The 15,236-nt window shown below is 32.4% G+C and overlaps 2 protein-coding genes across 5 annotated transcripts; both read right to left on the bottom strand.

Moving 5' to 3' along the window:
- Positions 1–1,317: 1,317 nt before the first annotated feature.
- LOC110651104 (GPI-anchored protein LLG1) lies at positions 1,318–3,979 on the bottom strand. 3 transcript variants are annotated; one of them, XM_021806302.2, is made up of 4 exons: positions 3,774–3,979; positions 3,479–3,662; positions 3,303–3,359; positions 1,318–1,951 (listed from the first exon to the last, which is right to left on the bottom strand). In XM_021806302.2, the coding sequence occupies exons 2-4, from the start codon at positions 3,558–3,560 to the stop codon at positions 1,590–1,592; spliced, it is 501 nt and encodes a 166-aa protein (XP_021661994.1). In that variant the 5' UTR covers positions 3,561–3,662; positions 3,774–3,979; the 3' UTR covers positions 1,318–1,589. The 3 variants fall into 3 exon arrangements, with proteins under 3 accessions (XP_021661994.1, XP_021661995.1, XP_021661996.1); XM_021806303.2 differs by having other exon boundaries at positions 3,479–3,687; positions 3,813–3,978; XM_021806304.2 differs by having other exon boundaries at positions 3,813–3,978.
- A 2,136-nt stretch (positions 3,980–6,115) lies between these two features.
- LOC110651103 (actin-related protein 8) lies at positions 6,116–14,693 on the bottom strand. Of its 2 annotated transcripts, none has more exons than XM_021806299.2 (12): positions 14,196–14,693; positions 13,724–13,812; positions 13,510–13,580; positions 13,293–13,360; positions 13,114–13,175; positions 12,030–12,127; positions 11,581–11,662; positions 11,088–11,230; positions 8,192–8,340; positions 7,677–7,810; positions 6,736–6,854; positions 6,116–6,444 (listed from the first exon to the last, which is right to left on the bottom strand). In XM_021806299.2, exons 1-12 carry the CDS (start codon positions 14,519–14,521, stop codon positions 6,367–6,369), a joined length of 1,419 nt encoding a protein of 472 aa, XP_021661991.2. In that variant the 5' UTR covers positions 14,522–14,693; the 3' UTR covers positions 6,116–6,366. The 2 variants fall into 2 exon arrangements, with proteins under 2 accessions (XP_021661991.2, XP_021661992.2); XM_021806300.2 differs by having other exon boundaries at positions 13,510–13,571.
- Between the last annotated feature and the right edge of the window lie 543 nt (positions 14,694–15,236).

The raw sequence follows: 15,236 nt of genomic DNA, 5'->3' as shown, positions 1-15,236 counted from the left end.
AGCTTGCACATTTTGCAAATGGTCCTCACGCCATCAACAGCTATTTTTGGAATCAACAGAAGATTCTTTTTGTTCTTTCCTTATTTGTCCTTAGATTTTTTAGTACATTATGTCATTTTATATTTGTTCTTAGATTTTTTAGTACATTATGTCATTTTAATCTTTTAGTCTTTTAGAGTACATAAATGTATCTTTTATTTTCCAACAGCCATAACTTAGAACATTAGTCATTTGTAGACATTATTTGTCTTGAGAGATTATTCTCACCTTGGTTCTTTGAACTACTTATCAATTTTGCTTGGATCTCCAAGTTATGATAATGGATTCTTGCATTTTCTTGGTTTAATTCATGATCTAATAAATTCAGGTCAAGAACTGATTGCTTGAATGTTTATTATTATTATCCACATTTTGGTTGGTTAATGATCTCCTCTCCATTCATTTCTTTTTCTTTAGTTGGCTGAGGATCTTCTCTCCATCCATTTTTTTTTTCTTCAGTTGACTGAGAATCTCCTCTCCATCCATTTTGTTTTCTTTGGTCTTTAGCTGATCGAGGATCTCTTCACCATCTACTTCTTATTTTCTTTAGTTTTTTGGCTGTTGAAAAATGTGGACTTTTTATCGATTGGTAAAGAATCAAATCAAATTTTGATATCAAAACTAAAATTCATATCAATTTTGGTATTAGAGCTAAGACCCACATCATTTATCTTCAACAAGAGCTTTCAACTGGGAGCAAGCTTTAAGGACAAAATTATATGTGCAATATTGTAAAATAACATAGAGCTAAGACCCACATCATACGAACCCTTGTCCAGTGTTAAGCCTCTCATCCGTGTTATATCAAGAAAAGATACTCAAAAAGATTGATCATGCATAGTGAATCTGAGACTCTAAAACATAGGACTCAAGGAGTCCCTGGCAGAGACAGAGAGGTTAAGGAGTCTTGAGAGAACAAACCGGGCATTTTTTTGTCTTACTTCCTGCATGTCTTGGCACATTTTAAGCAAGATAACAGGATGTGTTCTAGTTGTAGCTGCAAAAGGTGATGACATCAGGGAAGAAGCCATGCATTCACTAATGGTGGAGAGGTTCTTTAAAGCAGGAGCGCAAAAAAAGTCCCTTGAAGCTAGTTAATGTTAAAAATATCTTTCTTTTGGCAAGAACTCTGAAAGTTAAGAATAAAAATATGATCGCAGCCACACAAACAATATCCAAGAAACATTGGAATAGATATATGATGACAAGTTTATCTAAGGCCCACAACATGAAACATAAGCCAAATTTGAAACCAGTGAAATTATAAATGAAAGATAATTGTTCAACAAGTAAAATGGAGGGCCCTTGTATTTAAATGTTGAAGTACATAGAGGTTTAAATTGAATAGTTCATTACTCGATACAACCAAGCCGTAATACCACTTGGGAGTGACAAATCACAAACCAATATAAAAATTAATTTTTGGAATGCCTAATGAATGCTTTTAACTCTAGCACAATGAAAATTCAAAGGCACTGAGCTCTTTCATGGTTAAAAAGAAAAGAAAAACAATAATTGGAGAATAAAAATAGAATCAACATTTTGAGCCCTCAAAACAATTTAACTAACAGCACTAGAAAGCTAGATGTGAGTATCAGCAGCAGGACTGGCTCACGAATAATCTGACTTCCACTATCATTAGCTGGTTGTGATGGTGGTGTTGCAGGGCACGCAAGCCCCTCCTTCCCTTCCTGGCACTCATTAGCAAAAAGACCAGGAGGGTAATTCCCATTGAGGTTAATGTAGGTGAACATGGTTGATGCACAATCACTGGTCAAGTCATTCAAAACATCCACGTAAGGGCAAGCGAAGTCCTTAAATGCTTTACAACAGCGATCAGGAGGATACTGGGGTCCTTTACATTGGCTTGTGATGACTGTATAATTCATAAACTCAAAGCTTACTGGGCAGGCTGCAGATAAGGCAAGATAATGTTTCATCATTGGAATGCCATTCCATGATATAACAATACAGCATAATTAAGTGTCGAACACAGAATTGCTTGGCAACTATGGCTATGGGTTCTAGGAGATTGTTGTTTTCTTGAATATGTTTTCTAAGCATATCCCAAAAACACACAAGAACACCCAACTCCCAAGGCTCAAGAAACTATATTCTTTCATTAAAATGAACAACCATTTATCTTTTAAATAAAAATTTCCTCGGTGGACCAGTTCAAAGTCATCCAATTGTTGACAGTTTACACATCAAATTTCCAAAATTAAATATTCTAGATTACCACGTAATTTCAAACTATGAATGCAATGCACTGCTCTCTAAAATCCTATAATTTTCACAAAATCATTTAGGCTATGTTTGGGGGAGAGAGGCAAATGAAGGGAGAGATGGAAGGAAAATGGAAAACAGGGACCCACATTACAAGAAACAAACTTGTGGATCTAACATTCAATTTTCTTTCCATTTTCCTTTCCTCTCATTTTCCTCCCTCTCCCAAACAAAGCCTTAATAGAATTCAGTATTTATAAGATCCTAGATGATCTTTTGACTTCATTAACACAAGATATATCAACTGAAAGTGTTCTTGATGGGATAAAAACACACACATACAGAAAGAGAAGTCCAAAATTGTACTTTGAAATATCAAACATGCAAAAGTCTTGTGAATTAACAATGTCATTTTAGACTGACGTGCACAGGTAAAATTCTAGCTTTCATGTCAAACTAATGGAAATGTCATCCTAACAAATGTATGACAGGTTGAGGAACCAGCCTACTAATGCTTTTATTGCAAGCAATTCTCAAACAGATGATGAGACTAGGGTTCAGAACTTCAGATTTAATGAAAAAGGGGAATTTAGGATTGCGAAATTTAAAATTCCATTTCAACAAATACCAAAACCAGGGAAGCTTAGCATGTAAATAGGGCAGATAAGAGAAGAACTGCTCTAGACCTAGATCAGCTAGCAACTGATCAGATTTCCCAATACAATTTAGAAGGCAATTAATTAATTTATACTAGACATAAGAAACAACAGAAAAGAAAAGCAATAACTCTCATGATCAACGCAAAGGGTAATAATCTTGGAGGCTTGAACAAAGACATTCAGCCTATATAATTCTCCTTTTCACAAAATTTTCTCTTCATTTATTGACTGAAAAAAGGGGCATAAAATAAACAGCAATCTGGAGCTCTTAGATCACACAAGAACAAATCATGATCAAAACCCACAAAGAAAGCCAAGATTAAAGTCAATCCAAAAGTAATGAGCAAAGAATGTGCAAAAGAAGAAGAAAAAGAAAACCTTTCTTAGCCTGAAGCAGACTCCTGCCAGTAGAAGCATGGGATTGAAAAACAGAATCTGGATGCAAATCACATCAGCAACAGCATTAAACAAAGTTCCAAAAAATATTCAATTTACAGCAAAAAAATTCACATTCTAGCATATGCCCGCATAAGCATTCCTTAAACTCAAAATACCTGAAATAAAACTGGAAGCAGAAGAAGGAGTAAAGACAACCATCAACAAGAGGAAGAAGAGAATTACAGAAAACCAATTCATGTCCTCTGTTTATTATATATCATGAAAGGGAGAGATCTCCCCTCTACACTTCTTCTCTCTTTTCTTGATTTCGTTTCTTCTGGGTTCTATACTCGATCTTGTCTTGTAAAAGAAAGAAAACTTCAAGCTTTAAAGATAAAAGAAAGAGGACGAAAAAGATAAAAAGAACAATAAGAAGAGAAACCAAAGACAAAACTGGGAAAAGACTGATACTATAAGCTTATTATTGAGAAATGGGTGACAACGCATTACGCGAAAACTGGGCCATACCCTGCACACGTACAGCTGATTGTTTCTTCTTCTTCTTCTTGAGTTTCCAGTTTCTACTTCTGCAAATATAATAATAGGAAAATTCTAGTAAGAACTGGAGAAGGATATCACATGCTGTGACGGACAATTATCTCTCGTGATAATAAGTTAATAATAATGAAATTTTCAAGCCAGACAGGCAAGGCAGGCTTATGTCGGTAGCGCGTCAAACTAGAAATTTGGACGATTAAAACGACGACATTTTATAGAGTTTTTAAAGACCGTTTCCTACATAAAGCGTCAAGATAACGTTACGGGGAAAGCATAGTTTACTGGTTTAGTGATCTGTGGTAGACATGAGTCCAATTTCATTTGGAATCAGAATTGGACGGGGTCAAAATTTGAATCAAAACTGATCAATAATTTCTAATACCAAATCCGATCGAATTCATGGTAGCGTAAACCTTAAACCGGATCAAATCGGAAATGCTTGTTTGGTAATTGAATTTCTTTTTCATAATTGTTTCCAAAAAATTAAATTTGAGGTAAATCATACAAATTTTTTAATTTTAAGTCATTCACATATTTTAAATTCAGCAATTAATAATATTAAATAATTATTGTATTTTAAACTAATAGCCATTCTATTTAATTTTTAGTGAGTTAATTTTATTAAAAAAATTAAAGTGTTTATTTTTTTATTATATTTATAGTTCTAAAATAATTCTCTCAATCAATTATTGAAGAATTATTATTATTAGTCGATCAGCTTGTTTAATCAACAGTTAAATAAATGATTAGTGAATTACATATTTTGATTTAAAAAAATTAATTATATATTTTAATTAGATCCTTCAATTAAATTTCTAAGTCCGTTAGCATTCGACGAGTGCCAATGAACATGTCAAGTTTTAAGTTGGCCAAAGAGATTTTACTGACACTCAAAATTACTCATGGATCAAGTTCAAGCTTTTTTTTATTAAAAAAAAATGAGAAGCCACCCACATTAAATTGAAAGTGCTCGGAGAGGGAGGAGAGAGATCACGGAAGAACACAAAAAAAAGAAAGGAAAAGGGATAAATTAATTAGTTAATTTTTATATTTTTAAAAAATTATTATTTAATTATTTTATTTTAATAAAATTAATTAATTTTTATATTTTTAAAAATATATTTTTGGATAAATATAAAATTTAATATGTGGAAATAAATTTAAATTTATATTTTTTTTAAATTATTCAAGTATTTTTATTTAATTTTTTAGATATTATTTTTATATTTTTTATTGAAAAATAATTTTTCTTAATTACTTAGACACTGATTAATATTTTTACATAGACAACTGTTAACTTTTTTTGTCAAAAGATGAATAATATAGAGAAAATAAGAAAAAGAAGAGCGTATGTAGAGAAGAAGAAATATGAGAAGAGACTGATGAGGGATGATAAGACAAAAATAAGTGAAATAGAATTAGGGTAATTCAAGTATAAAAAATTATTGGACTAAATATTTAACGAAATTAAATTATAAAGACTAATTAATGTACTTTTTAAAATATAAAAACTAACTAATTAATTTTACTAAAATAAAGAAATTAAATAATAATTTAATTAACATTAATTAAAAAAAATAATATAGAGACTAAATAATTTAATAAAAATAAAATATAATAACTAAATAATATATTTTTAAAATATAAAAATTAAATAATTAATTTCGTAACTCAAATACTAGATAATAATTTTCCGAATTTCTTAAGAGATAAGACAATATTTATCACATTTATCATAATTATTTTGCAACATGTCCTATGATTAGTACACAATCGACATCATCACCAATGATAAAATAGTGTATCAACACGAGAGATACTTGGACGTTCATGTTGCAGCGAAAATAGAAAAACAACGAGTTACTTTTGGTCTTTTTGAATTAAATTAATATTTATAAACCTCTTTTGATTTTGAAAACTATGATTTTTTTTGTTTTGGATCATTCAATGATGAAAAAATACGAGACTAATTTTCTAATGTTTGCAAAAATTGCAAAAGAAATTCTAATTGCTCCCAGGTTATAATAATAATAATAATAATAATAATAATAATAATAATAATAATAAATTCAATTTCTTTTAGTTCAACAAATGGGATAACAATTCATAACTTTAATTCAAATTTTAAATGTGAAATAACTATTCCATGAAATTACTGTTTTACAATCTCAACTTTTCATTTAAATTTAAAATATATAATATCATATCGAATAATATACCTCCAAAAATTTTGAATTACAAGATTCAATCACAAGTGAGAAATAGCTATTCGTGGTCCTTATTACTCTATTCCATTCCCATGAGCCAAATGAAACTAACAATACAAGTGATAGAAAGGCTACCCTCCATACGGTAGCCCAAGAGTTTATAACATAATTCAATAAAACAGGAAAAAATTTTGAAAAAAAATATATATATATTGTTTGACAATTTTTTACAATGTGAAAGCTGGGCTTTCTAGAAGAAATCTCATGAATGTGCGCTCCATCTGGGCGAAAGACTGTACTTACCATGCCAGATTGAATCTCGATTTCCGTTTGAATTGCTTCTTTGTCACACACCATGGTCCAGGGAAGGTGCTTAACTGTAGAAAAAAGAAAAAAAAAATACAGATGAAGCCTAGAGTGAGATACTTGAGACTCCAACTCACCATGCCAAAAATGCCAGTTTCCACATTATTTGAAACTTTGATCATGCTCAGGAATCAACTTAAAATTCTGAAAACCTGGACTACCATTGTTTTTAGAAACCAAATTAAGTTGAATTCAGAAAACATTAATCTAGGATCAATGTTTCATAGTATCAAAAACCATGGATTAGCTATTAGTAAATTCAAGTTTTGCACATACAAAAATTTACTGGTCAAGAAGCTTACGTTGCTGATAACCTTTGCTCCAAACCATGCAGTGTCTGCACCATAGGGAGGAGGAATGACTCTTAGTCCACTGCAAATTGATGCTGGAAGAAGTTCATGCAATTCTTTCTCCAGCCTCTCTGAAAGGAGTTGAAAAAAGACAGACTCATAAGCTCAAGACTTGCACAGATTTATTCACCAATTTAATCAAACCAGTAATTTTGTCATGTGCATTGCACTTTTTTTTTTTTTGCTATTTTAACTCATAAATATATTTCTTTCTATAACAGTACAAATTTTATTTCAATTTTTAAATTGTAATTTTTATGATAACTATTATTTTCGAAGTTCAATACACAATTCAAATAATTATAGTGAAAGGCCAATATTCCACTAATTAAGTTTTATACATCTATATCCATTCAATAATCCGAAGAGTATTAGAATTATTCAATTGAATAATTTATGCAAATTTATTTTTTCAAAAAAAAGATAATAAGTTGTTGTCATCTTTTATTTAATAATTTGCCTTATATTTGAAGTTTGCCCGTACATTCATTTAAAAAAATAACAATAATAGAAAATACAATAACATCAGGATGATGACAATGGAGGAAAAGATAAAGCAATAATAAAAGATACAATTAATGGTAAGAAGTGGTAATACAAGAAAGAAAATCCTACTTATATTTTTTCAGATTTTCTTGTATAAGTAGAAGTAAACTACATTTAGGGCAATGATATATTGGAGGTTTAGGTGTTACTGTAATCAGTCATTTTACGGGGAAAAAAAAATTAACCATATATCTTTTTTTCCATTCACATGTTGCCTCTTCATTGTTTTTTATAGATAGTTTAGATAGATTTCTTAATCCTTTTCATGTCAATTCAACCATGCATTTGTCCCAAAAATGGAGGGAGAAGTGTACGCTATTTTTTTTTTTAAAAAAAGTTTATCTAACCTGCTAGTCCAGGTAAACATGAAGTGCCTCCTGACAAAACCACAGTCTTAAACCAAGCATCATCGCCAGCCAACTCTGCAGCATGACAGTGATCCATGCAAAGTCCTACTGCCTGGTGCAAACCCATTGCACGCCTATATCATGGGGCAAATGAAATCTTTTAACCAACTGCATGGGGTTCATGATTTTGATGGCATAACATATACAAAAAAGAATATAGTTGTTGAATAGGGGGAAGAAAAACATATAAAGGGGAAAACACTGGTTACATGCATGCTGTAATTAATTTCCCAACACATGAATCATTTTTCATAATTGAAGCTACTGGGTCCTATTTATTGCTCAATAAACTTTTCCTCCTTGTATATTTGATTTAGAAACATTTTGCAAGACTCTGATGAGATACCTTCAAAAAAATTTCACGGTCATCCATCTTTATCAAAAAGGAAAGTCGGTATGAGCAGTATTCAGGAAAAAATATCAATAGGTTATATTGATGGAACATATAGACTTACACTCCTGCAATTCGTGGCTGGAATAAAATTTCCCCTGTTTTAAAGCGTTCTTTTGAAAGGGTAAACCATCCTTCACCTGGTACTTCTAGTGATGCTTGTGTGTCTTTATGTAACTCAGCTTTGTAATCAGCAGCAACATAACAAAGGTTCTGAATTTCCAAGATGCCAGCATACAAAATCATATTGCGTGAAGTCAATGTTGATGAGCAGAAGAGAATAAAACTTATAGTTTTGGACCCAATACATGCAAAACAACCCATCATCTTCATTATTCAATTAAAAGCACAACCTATATATTCACCAGAGTCAGACTCAATAATTCCGTGAGATAGCACAGCTTAAATTTCCTTCTGTTTGCAATTGCTTTTAGGATCCATGCTTGCGTTTCTTTTTCAATATCCAACCTTTGTGTAGTTTTTCAACTTCCATCATTGTTTGGTTACTGAATGCATGACAACTGAATTTTCTGGGTTAAAATGCTTCTTTTAAGTAATGCACTTATAAGAGCATGTAGAAATTGCTTCATGCCTCTCTCAACGTGATTTTCTGAATCTCCATGATGCCAAGAGAACATAAGGAAATCAGAAAGAAATTGTATTTAATGAAGTCAATGTTGATAAGCACAATGGAAGGAAATTTGTAGTTTCGAATCCAATTTACAGAACAGAAAACCATATTAACGTTCAAAAGGAAATTCAATATGTTCATTAGAGTAAGAGTGACTAAATGGGGCATCAGAAGATCATGTTGAAGGAAGCAAGAAGCATTTTCTACATGCACATAAATGTGTAACTTAAAAGAAGCGCTTTAATCACAAAACCTAGTTATAATCAAGCATTCAGTATTTACAAAATGCTGGAGAGGGGGTGTGGGGAAAGAAAGAGATTCTTCAAGCATGTGCAAACAAAAACACCTTTAAGGTGCACTATTTCAGTACATTCACTTGTGAATCTCTAAGAAATTCAGTACCATTACTATTACACAGTTTCTGCAAATTGATTGAATGATCAAAAAAACATTACACATGGTCTAGGAAATTCTAGAAGCATACAGTTCAACCTCAGAAAACCTTGGTCAACTGAATAAGAATCATCAGAAAGATAACAATTACAAATCGCACAAAACTTCAGACCAATTGAGAATAGGCTCAACGTTTACTACTCTCTGTGCTTCTTAAGAGTGTCTACTAAAAATGTGCACTTTGTTTCACTCAGGCAAGTCCAGGCTCCAAGACTATAGATCATAAATGAACATTCTTACAATTTGAATGAGAAGCATCAGAAATATAACAATTAAAAATTTCACAACTTCAGATCTTTTGAGAATAGGCAAAACATTCACTTCTTTCTCGTTCTTGGTTTCTTTCAACTTTTTCCACCGTGCTTCTTATGAGTTTCTACTAAAAATGTGCACTTGTTTCATTTAGGCAGGCAAGTCTAGGTTCCAGGACTTTAGATCATAAATGAAAATTTTTACAACATTGATTAAAATCATAATGCTAGTGCAAACACTTGATATTTGCAACCCAACCCCATAGGGGATACTCACAGGTTTTCTTCGAGTTATACAGAAGTGTCTAGGGGTGGCCAACGGGCTGAACACTTGAACTGGATTGGAACCGGCAGTTTCACTTCAAGGTTCAGGGGGACAGGAATTGGAACTTTGAGCGGAACATGCCAGTTTTTGTCTAGTTCAAAGCTGGTTTTGGTCAATCCGGTTTTGACCAATTCCTGTTCTGAACCAGCCCATGTCTAGAAGTATATTTCCAATTTATTTCTAGACTACAATCATTGAACGGCTCTGCTTTTAATTTTATAGGTTTGATTTAGGTATTAAGGATATAACCTTATCATGAGACAAAAATTTTCAGAATTTAAAAGAATTTATGTGATAGCAATAACCCTAAATTAGGTTGTCGATTTGACAAGGAAATAGTGAACGAGAGCACTATGTGATCAACCAAAGGGCTGATTTTCTAGGAAAAATAACAAGTACAGTAGTAAGCTACTTCCATTAATGTATGCAATTTGCCTACAAATGTAGTATTACAGCGCTATATATAGCGTAAAATCCTAACTTAAATAGGTCTTGAACATAAAACCCCAATAGAATTAGGTTTTGAACAAACTATACTATACATATTTTTAAGGGTAATTTACAATTTTGTCTCCCGAGAAATAACAAAAACCACAACTTTGTCCCTCTAGTTTTAAGGAGAAATAAATTAGTTCCCTAGATATGTTTCTTTTCACAGAATAGTAATTTTGTTAAAATTTAACATTAATCAACATAACCTAGAAGCATTACACATTTCCGAGGATTTAATCCAAAATCGTTTAGAGTAGAGAAAAAGAATCCATATAGCTGACCCCAATAAATTTTTGAGATAACAACTTAGTTGAGTTGAGTTGAGTTAAGTTGAGTTGAGTTGAGTCAACAATAAATGAAGTAGACAAGTCAAATCTAAGGACTAAAAATATTATATCTACATAGACTAAACTGTTATAAAAAGTAAAATGTGATAGATTAAACTATTACAGCCTTCAATCCACTAACGGTGTTTTGTTAACAGAAACCTATCTCAGTGACTAACTTGTTTCTTCTTGAAGATAGAGAGAATAAGTTGCGGTTTTTGTCAAACCTCAAGGATTAACTAGTAAATTATCCAATATTTAACTGCTAAAGCAGTGTGCATAGGGATTGCAACAGTAGCCCGAACAATAAAATAATTCTAAACATTTGCTCCTACATCAATATGGGAAGAAGGAAAAAACTACCAACAAAATTAAGTCAATCAGAGTTGGCTTGAAAATTACGCAACCTTAACAATTTGACCAAGCTCAATATAAATAACACAGTATTAGTAGGTATAGAATGAACCATTATGACTGTATACCTCTTTCAACGTGCGAACAGTATAAAGTGACTCAAAATTGATATTATTCTGTTGCATCTGTTCTCTAAGGAATCCTGTAACTTTTAATGCTCCCATACCAACAACTTCAACACCCACCTTGCGCATTACTTTGCCATGTAAAACTGTAAATTGCAGCATTCACATTCCATAAATCCTAAGTTCCCGTATTTTAAAGCCAAAAAAAAAAATCACTAAATGCCTAAAGCATAGAGAAGGGTTAATTGAAAGGATCAACATGAATAGGAAGTAAGAAAATGGTTAGAGCTGTAAACATGAACCATACTATGCCACATAAAAAATATAATGGTTTCATAAATGAACATAGGCAAGAACAACTCAGAAAAAATATAGAACAGTACATCATATCGAAGTGCAGACTTGGCCTTAGCATAAGTGAATGCACGTGAAGGATCACATCATATGTAAGTGTAAAGAAGATATTTTTGGAGGAAAAAAGAAGATGATCACTAACTTGGAACAACAGATGTGACTTGAAAGCCAATATTAACAACAATTCCTGAAGTTCGCCGAGCTGCATATAGTGCTAAGGTTGCCTGTGCAACATTGTGAAAACATTAATGCACAAAAATGGGAATAAAGACAGTGGAATCTTATGATTGCTCTGTTATTGAAATGAGGAAAACATTTAAATTCACAATGCAAATCTCAAATAAAAAAAATTTTCACACGTTTCAGGATAGCGTGAACTTCCTAGGGATACAAATGCTTGAAAGAAACTCCCTGGAGGTCATACTGAGATGCTGATTAGATTAAGTTGTGCTCCTCCAGGTCCCATTTACCATTAAAAGAAATAAGAGAGAAGCTTTTGAAGCTTTTTTTTTTTCCTCTTCCCTTGAAAGAGTAATCACCAATGCATTGATAAACCAGAGGAATAAACTGGTAAATGAAAAAAACAAATACCTGATTAATAGTACATACAGCTGGAGCATTCATGTCAAAAAGAGCACTGTACATGGCTTCTTTTAGCTGTCGTCTTGATGCTTTGGCAGATTCAGTATCTGGAATTTCAAAGAATCGATAATTCTTATTAAGGCTAATGCACTAATTCATGCTTTGTACATTTTCAATTGTATCCCATATTTTTCATTATATCAATTTGGTTCATAAGTTATTATTCTTTTTAACTGTATCCAACAGGATTGGGGAATGGACCCACCTTAACCCCTAAGAACGATTAAATGATATTATTTTTCAAAATATGGATCTCAAAAAGTACTTCGAAGAGAATTTTGCAAAATGCCACAATTTGATTGCTATTAGAGCTTAGGTGGCACCTGCTTCTCTCAAATCAACAAGTTAAATCCATATTTGGCTTTAATCTTCATTAAAAGATACGATATGCATACCCCCAGACCCAATTATGTAAAAGTGAAACAAAATCAATAACTTGTGAACCAAATTACAAAGTAGAATACAATTGAAAAGGCGCACAAAATTCAAGATACTTTAGACCATTATCCCAACTTTTATTATGACCATATAGTTTAAAAACCTGATACAACAACCATAGAGGAATATAGTTTAGTTTCTTTCAACAGATCAGATCAAAGAGAATGAATATTTTTCAACATTATGTGGATGTTGGTAATTTCAACATGAAGTGAAACCTTATCCTTTTCATGAAACTGCAGTTGAATACATATCGTGCTTAGACTTACCAGAATTAAATATGGCATCTAGTGGAGCCAACCAAGTAAAAGGAAGCATAAATAGAGATTCCTCAGGATTAATCTAAACAAAATATACTATCTAATTCAAATGAATAGGGTGCCCATAGCACCAGAAGAAATTGTCAGGTTCATAAGTGAAGTATTTACAGCCCCACAGTGTTAGGAAAAGACAGCCATAAACTGCACACTTGCATAAAGCAACTGATAAAAATGCCAACATTCATGAACACCTTAAATGGCCACATCATCAGTTTTAGAAAGCAGAATAACATATGATAAAACAATATTGGTAATTTAGCTGAATAGAATCTAACCATCATAATGGCAAATTGGAAGGGACACCACAATTGGCTGTGCTGATGGTCTTACCTGCATCCTGCAAGGAGATATATTATCAGCCTACTTAAATTCTAGAAGGTTTACTTCTTTGAGAGAGGGAGAGAGAGAGGAAAGAGAGCTGAGTTTGATTAGGACAAAAAAAAAAGGGACATACCTGCTATAAATAGTAGCAAAAAAATGTCGAAGCCTAGAATACATTGGAGACTCAATATTACCAAATTCCTGCATGTCAAAAAAAAAAACCTTCTTAGTTTTAAGTAGAGAGAGAAAAAAATGATTACCAGCAAATGTAAGAACGACAAAAGATTTCCCAACTTAGGGAAAATTGCTTCCACAAACCTCTAAACTGCCATTTAAAAGCAAATGCTCACCAAAAATGTAGCTGAACGCCCAGATGGACAAGCATACTTGCTCCAACCAAACTTGCAATAGCCTGAACCACCTTTTCAACAGAATTTTGGGCAGAGGAATCAAAAGATTTAGAATAATTAAAGAAATTGTTTATTAACATGACTTTGATCACAGAGTTGTTACAACTTGCTAAATATAAATAACAATGAATACTGTGATATCTATAATTCTGACCATCGATAATAACACAACCAGGAACTTGTTCCCGCTCGCCATATATACGCATGAATGACAACTCCGTCGTGATGTGACTTCCGTAAGCCCTGCAAGTAAATCACAAATTCAATCTCATGAATATTGAAATCAAGGCTCAACTCTTCAATTCCAAGGAAAAATATAGTAATTCAATCTCACAAGTTATTTTTTGCTCTCAAATTCGCTTCTAGACTTCGTTTGACACTACTAAAAGGGCAAATTTTAACATTTATATGCAACCTCTGTTTGGTCGCTAACAAAAACCAACTTCAACAGTAACAAGTCCTTATTTAGTAGCAAAGTATCTCAATTATAAACAATAGGGTGGATAATTTCCTTTCCTCAGCTATCAACTAGTCAAAACGAAGAGTAAAATTTTTCTGTTCCTCTTTTCGTGCACTTTCTCAGAACCCAAACAGAGCTTAGAAAAAATAAAAATAAAAACACTCACTGGATAGGATAACCTGATCGGAGATTGGTTTCGGCAAAGAAAACGGAGTCCCAGGAATCATGATAGTTTTGAAGGAAGTAAATCCAGAGACGATTATCTGATACGAGTGATCTCCATAACTTACAAACGATGCTCAACCTGGCTGCATCTTTTGGCCCCAACAATCTCACTATTTGCATCACTACATCTATCGGTATTGGATCAAAAGCTCCGAACGAAGATAACACGACGTCGCTCGGTGGATTGGAGGACTCATTGCTCGAACTCGAACAAGAACTCGCCCGGTTTGACACAGATTCCCACACCTTCCTCAACAGCAACGCCATGATAGAGTAAACCGTCCCCTCGTTCGCGCTCTTCTGCTGTTTAGACTACTTCATAATGGGAAATTATCAAATGACCGAATTATAATTTTTTTCTTTTCCCAGGAAAGGTTGAAAATATTTTCTACGGAAACAAACAGAAAAGTGTAGTGGGGAAGTTAAGAAAAGCGCGTGTCATGGTGGACTTTAAGCAGCAAAGCGGGCAAGAAGAGAGGTGCTGACGTGGGAGGAAGTGGAAGTGGCACGTGGAGATAGAGGAGCCGGAGATTTGTGGTTAGTTGGATCGTGCTTCACGTGCGAAGCGAGAAGGAGAACTGGGATCAGGTGAAACAGCTGCACGGTAGAGTTTCAATCTAATCCGATTCTATTTCTGAAATGGCAAAAAAATTAATTTTTGTGCCTTGAAAAGTAGGAGAGAGCATTTGATTGATTATAGTTTAAATCATATCAAATATTAAAAATTAAAAAATTAAATCAATTAAAATTATAAATTAAATTAAATAAATTATTTAAATCGAATTAAATCGAAAAATATTAATTTGATTTGATTTTATTATATTAAATTAAAAATATTAAAATTTTTATTTTTTTGGATTGAGTTATATATTTTGAGTCGAATTTTACATCTTAAATCTTGAAATTTATACATCTTAAATTAAAAAATTATTTAAATTATTTTACTATTTAATTTAATTAATTTTATTAATTTTAATCCATA

The sequence above is a fragment of the Hevea brasiliensis genome, chromosome 2 (genome assembly GCF_030052815.1).
Source record: "Hevea brasiliensis isolate MT/VB/25A 57/8 chromosome 2, ASM3005281v1, whole genome shotgun sequence".
Lineage (NCBI taxonomy): Eukaryota > Viridiplantae > Streptophyta > Magnoliopsida > Malpighiales > Euphorbiaceae > Hevea > Hevea brasiliensis.
Note: the sequence above shows the minus strand (reverse complement) of the source record. Positions and strands in the feature narration are given on the sequence as shown.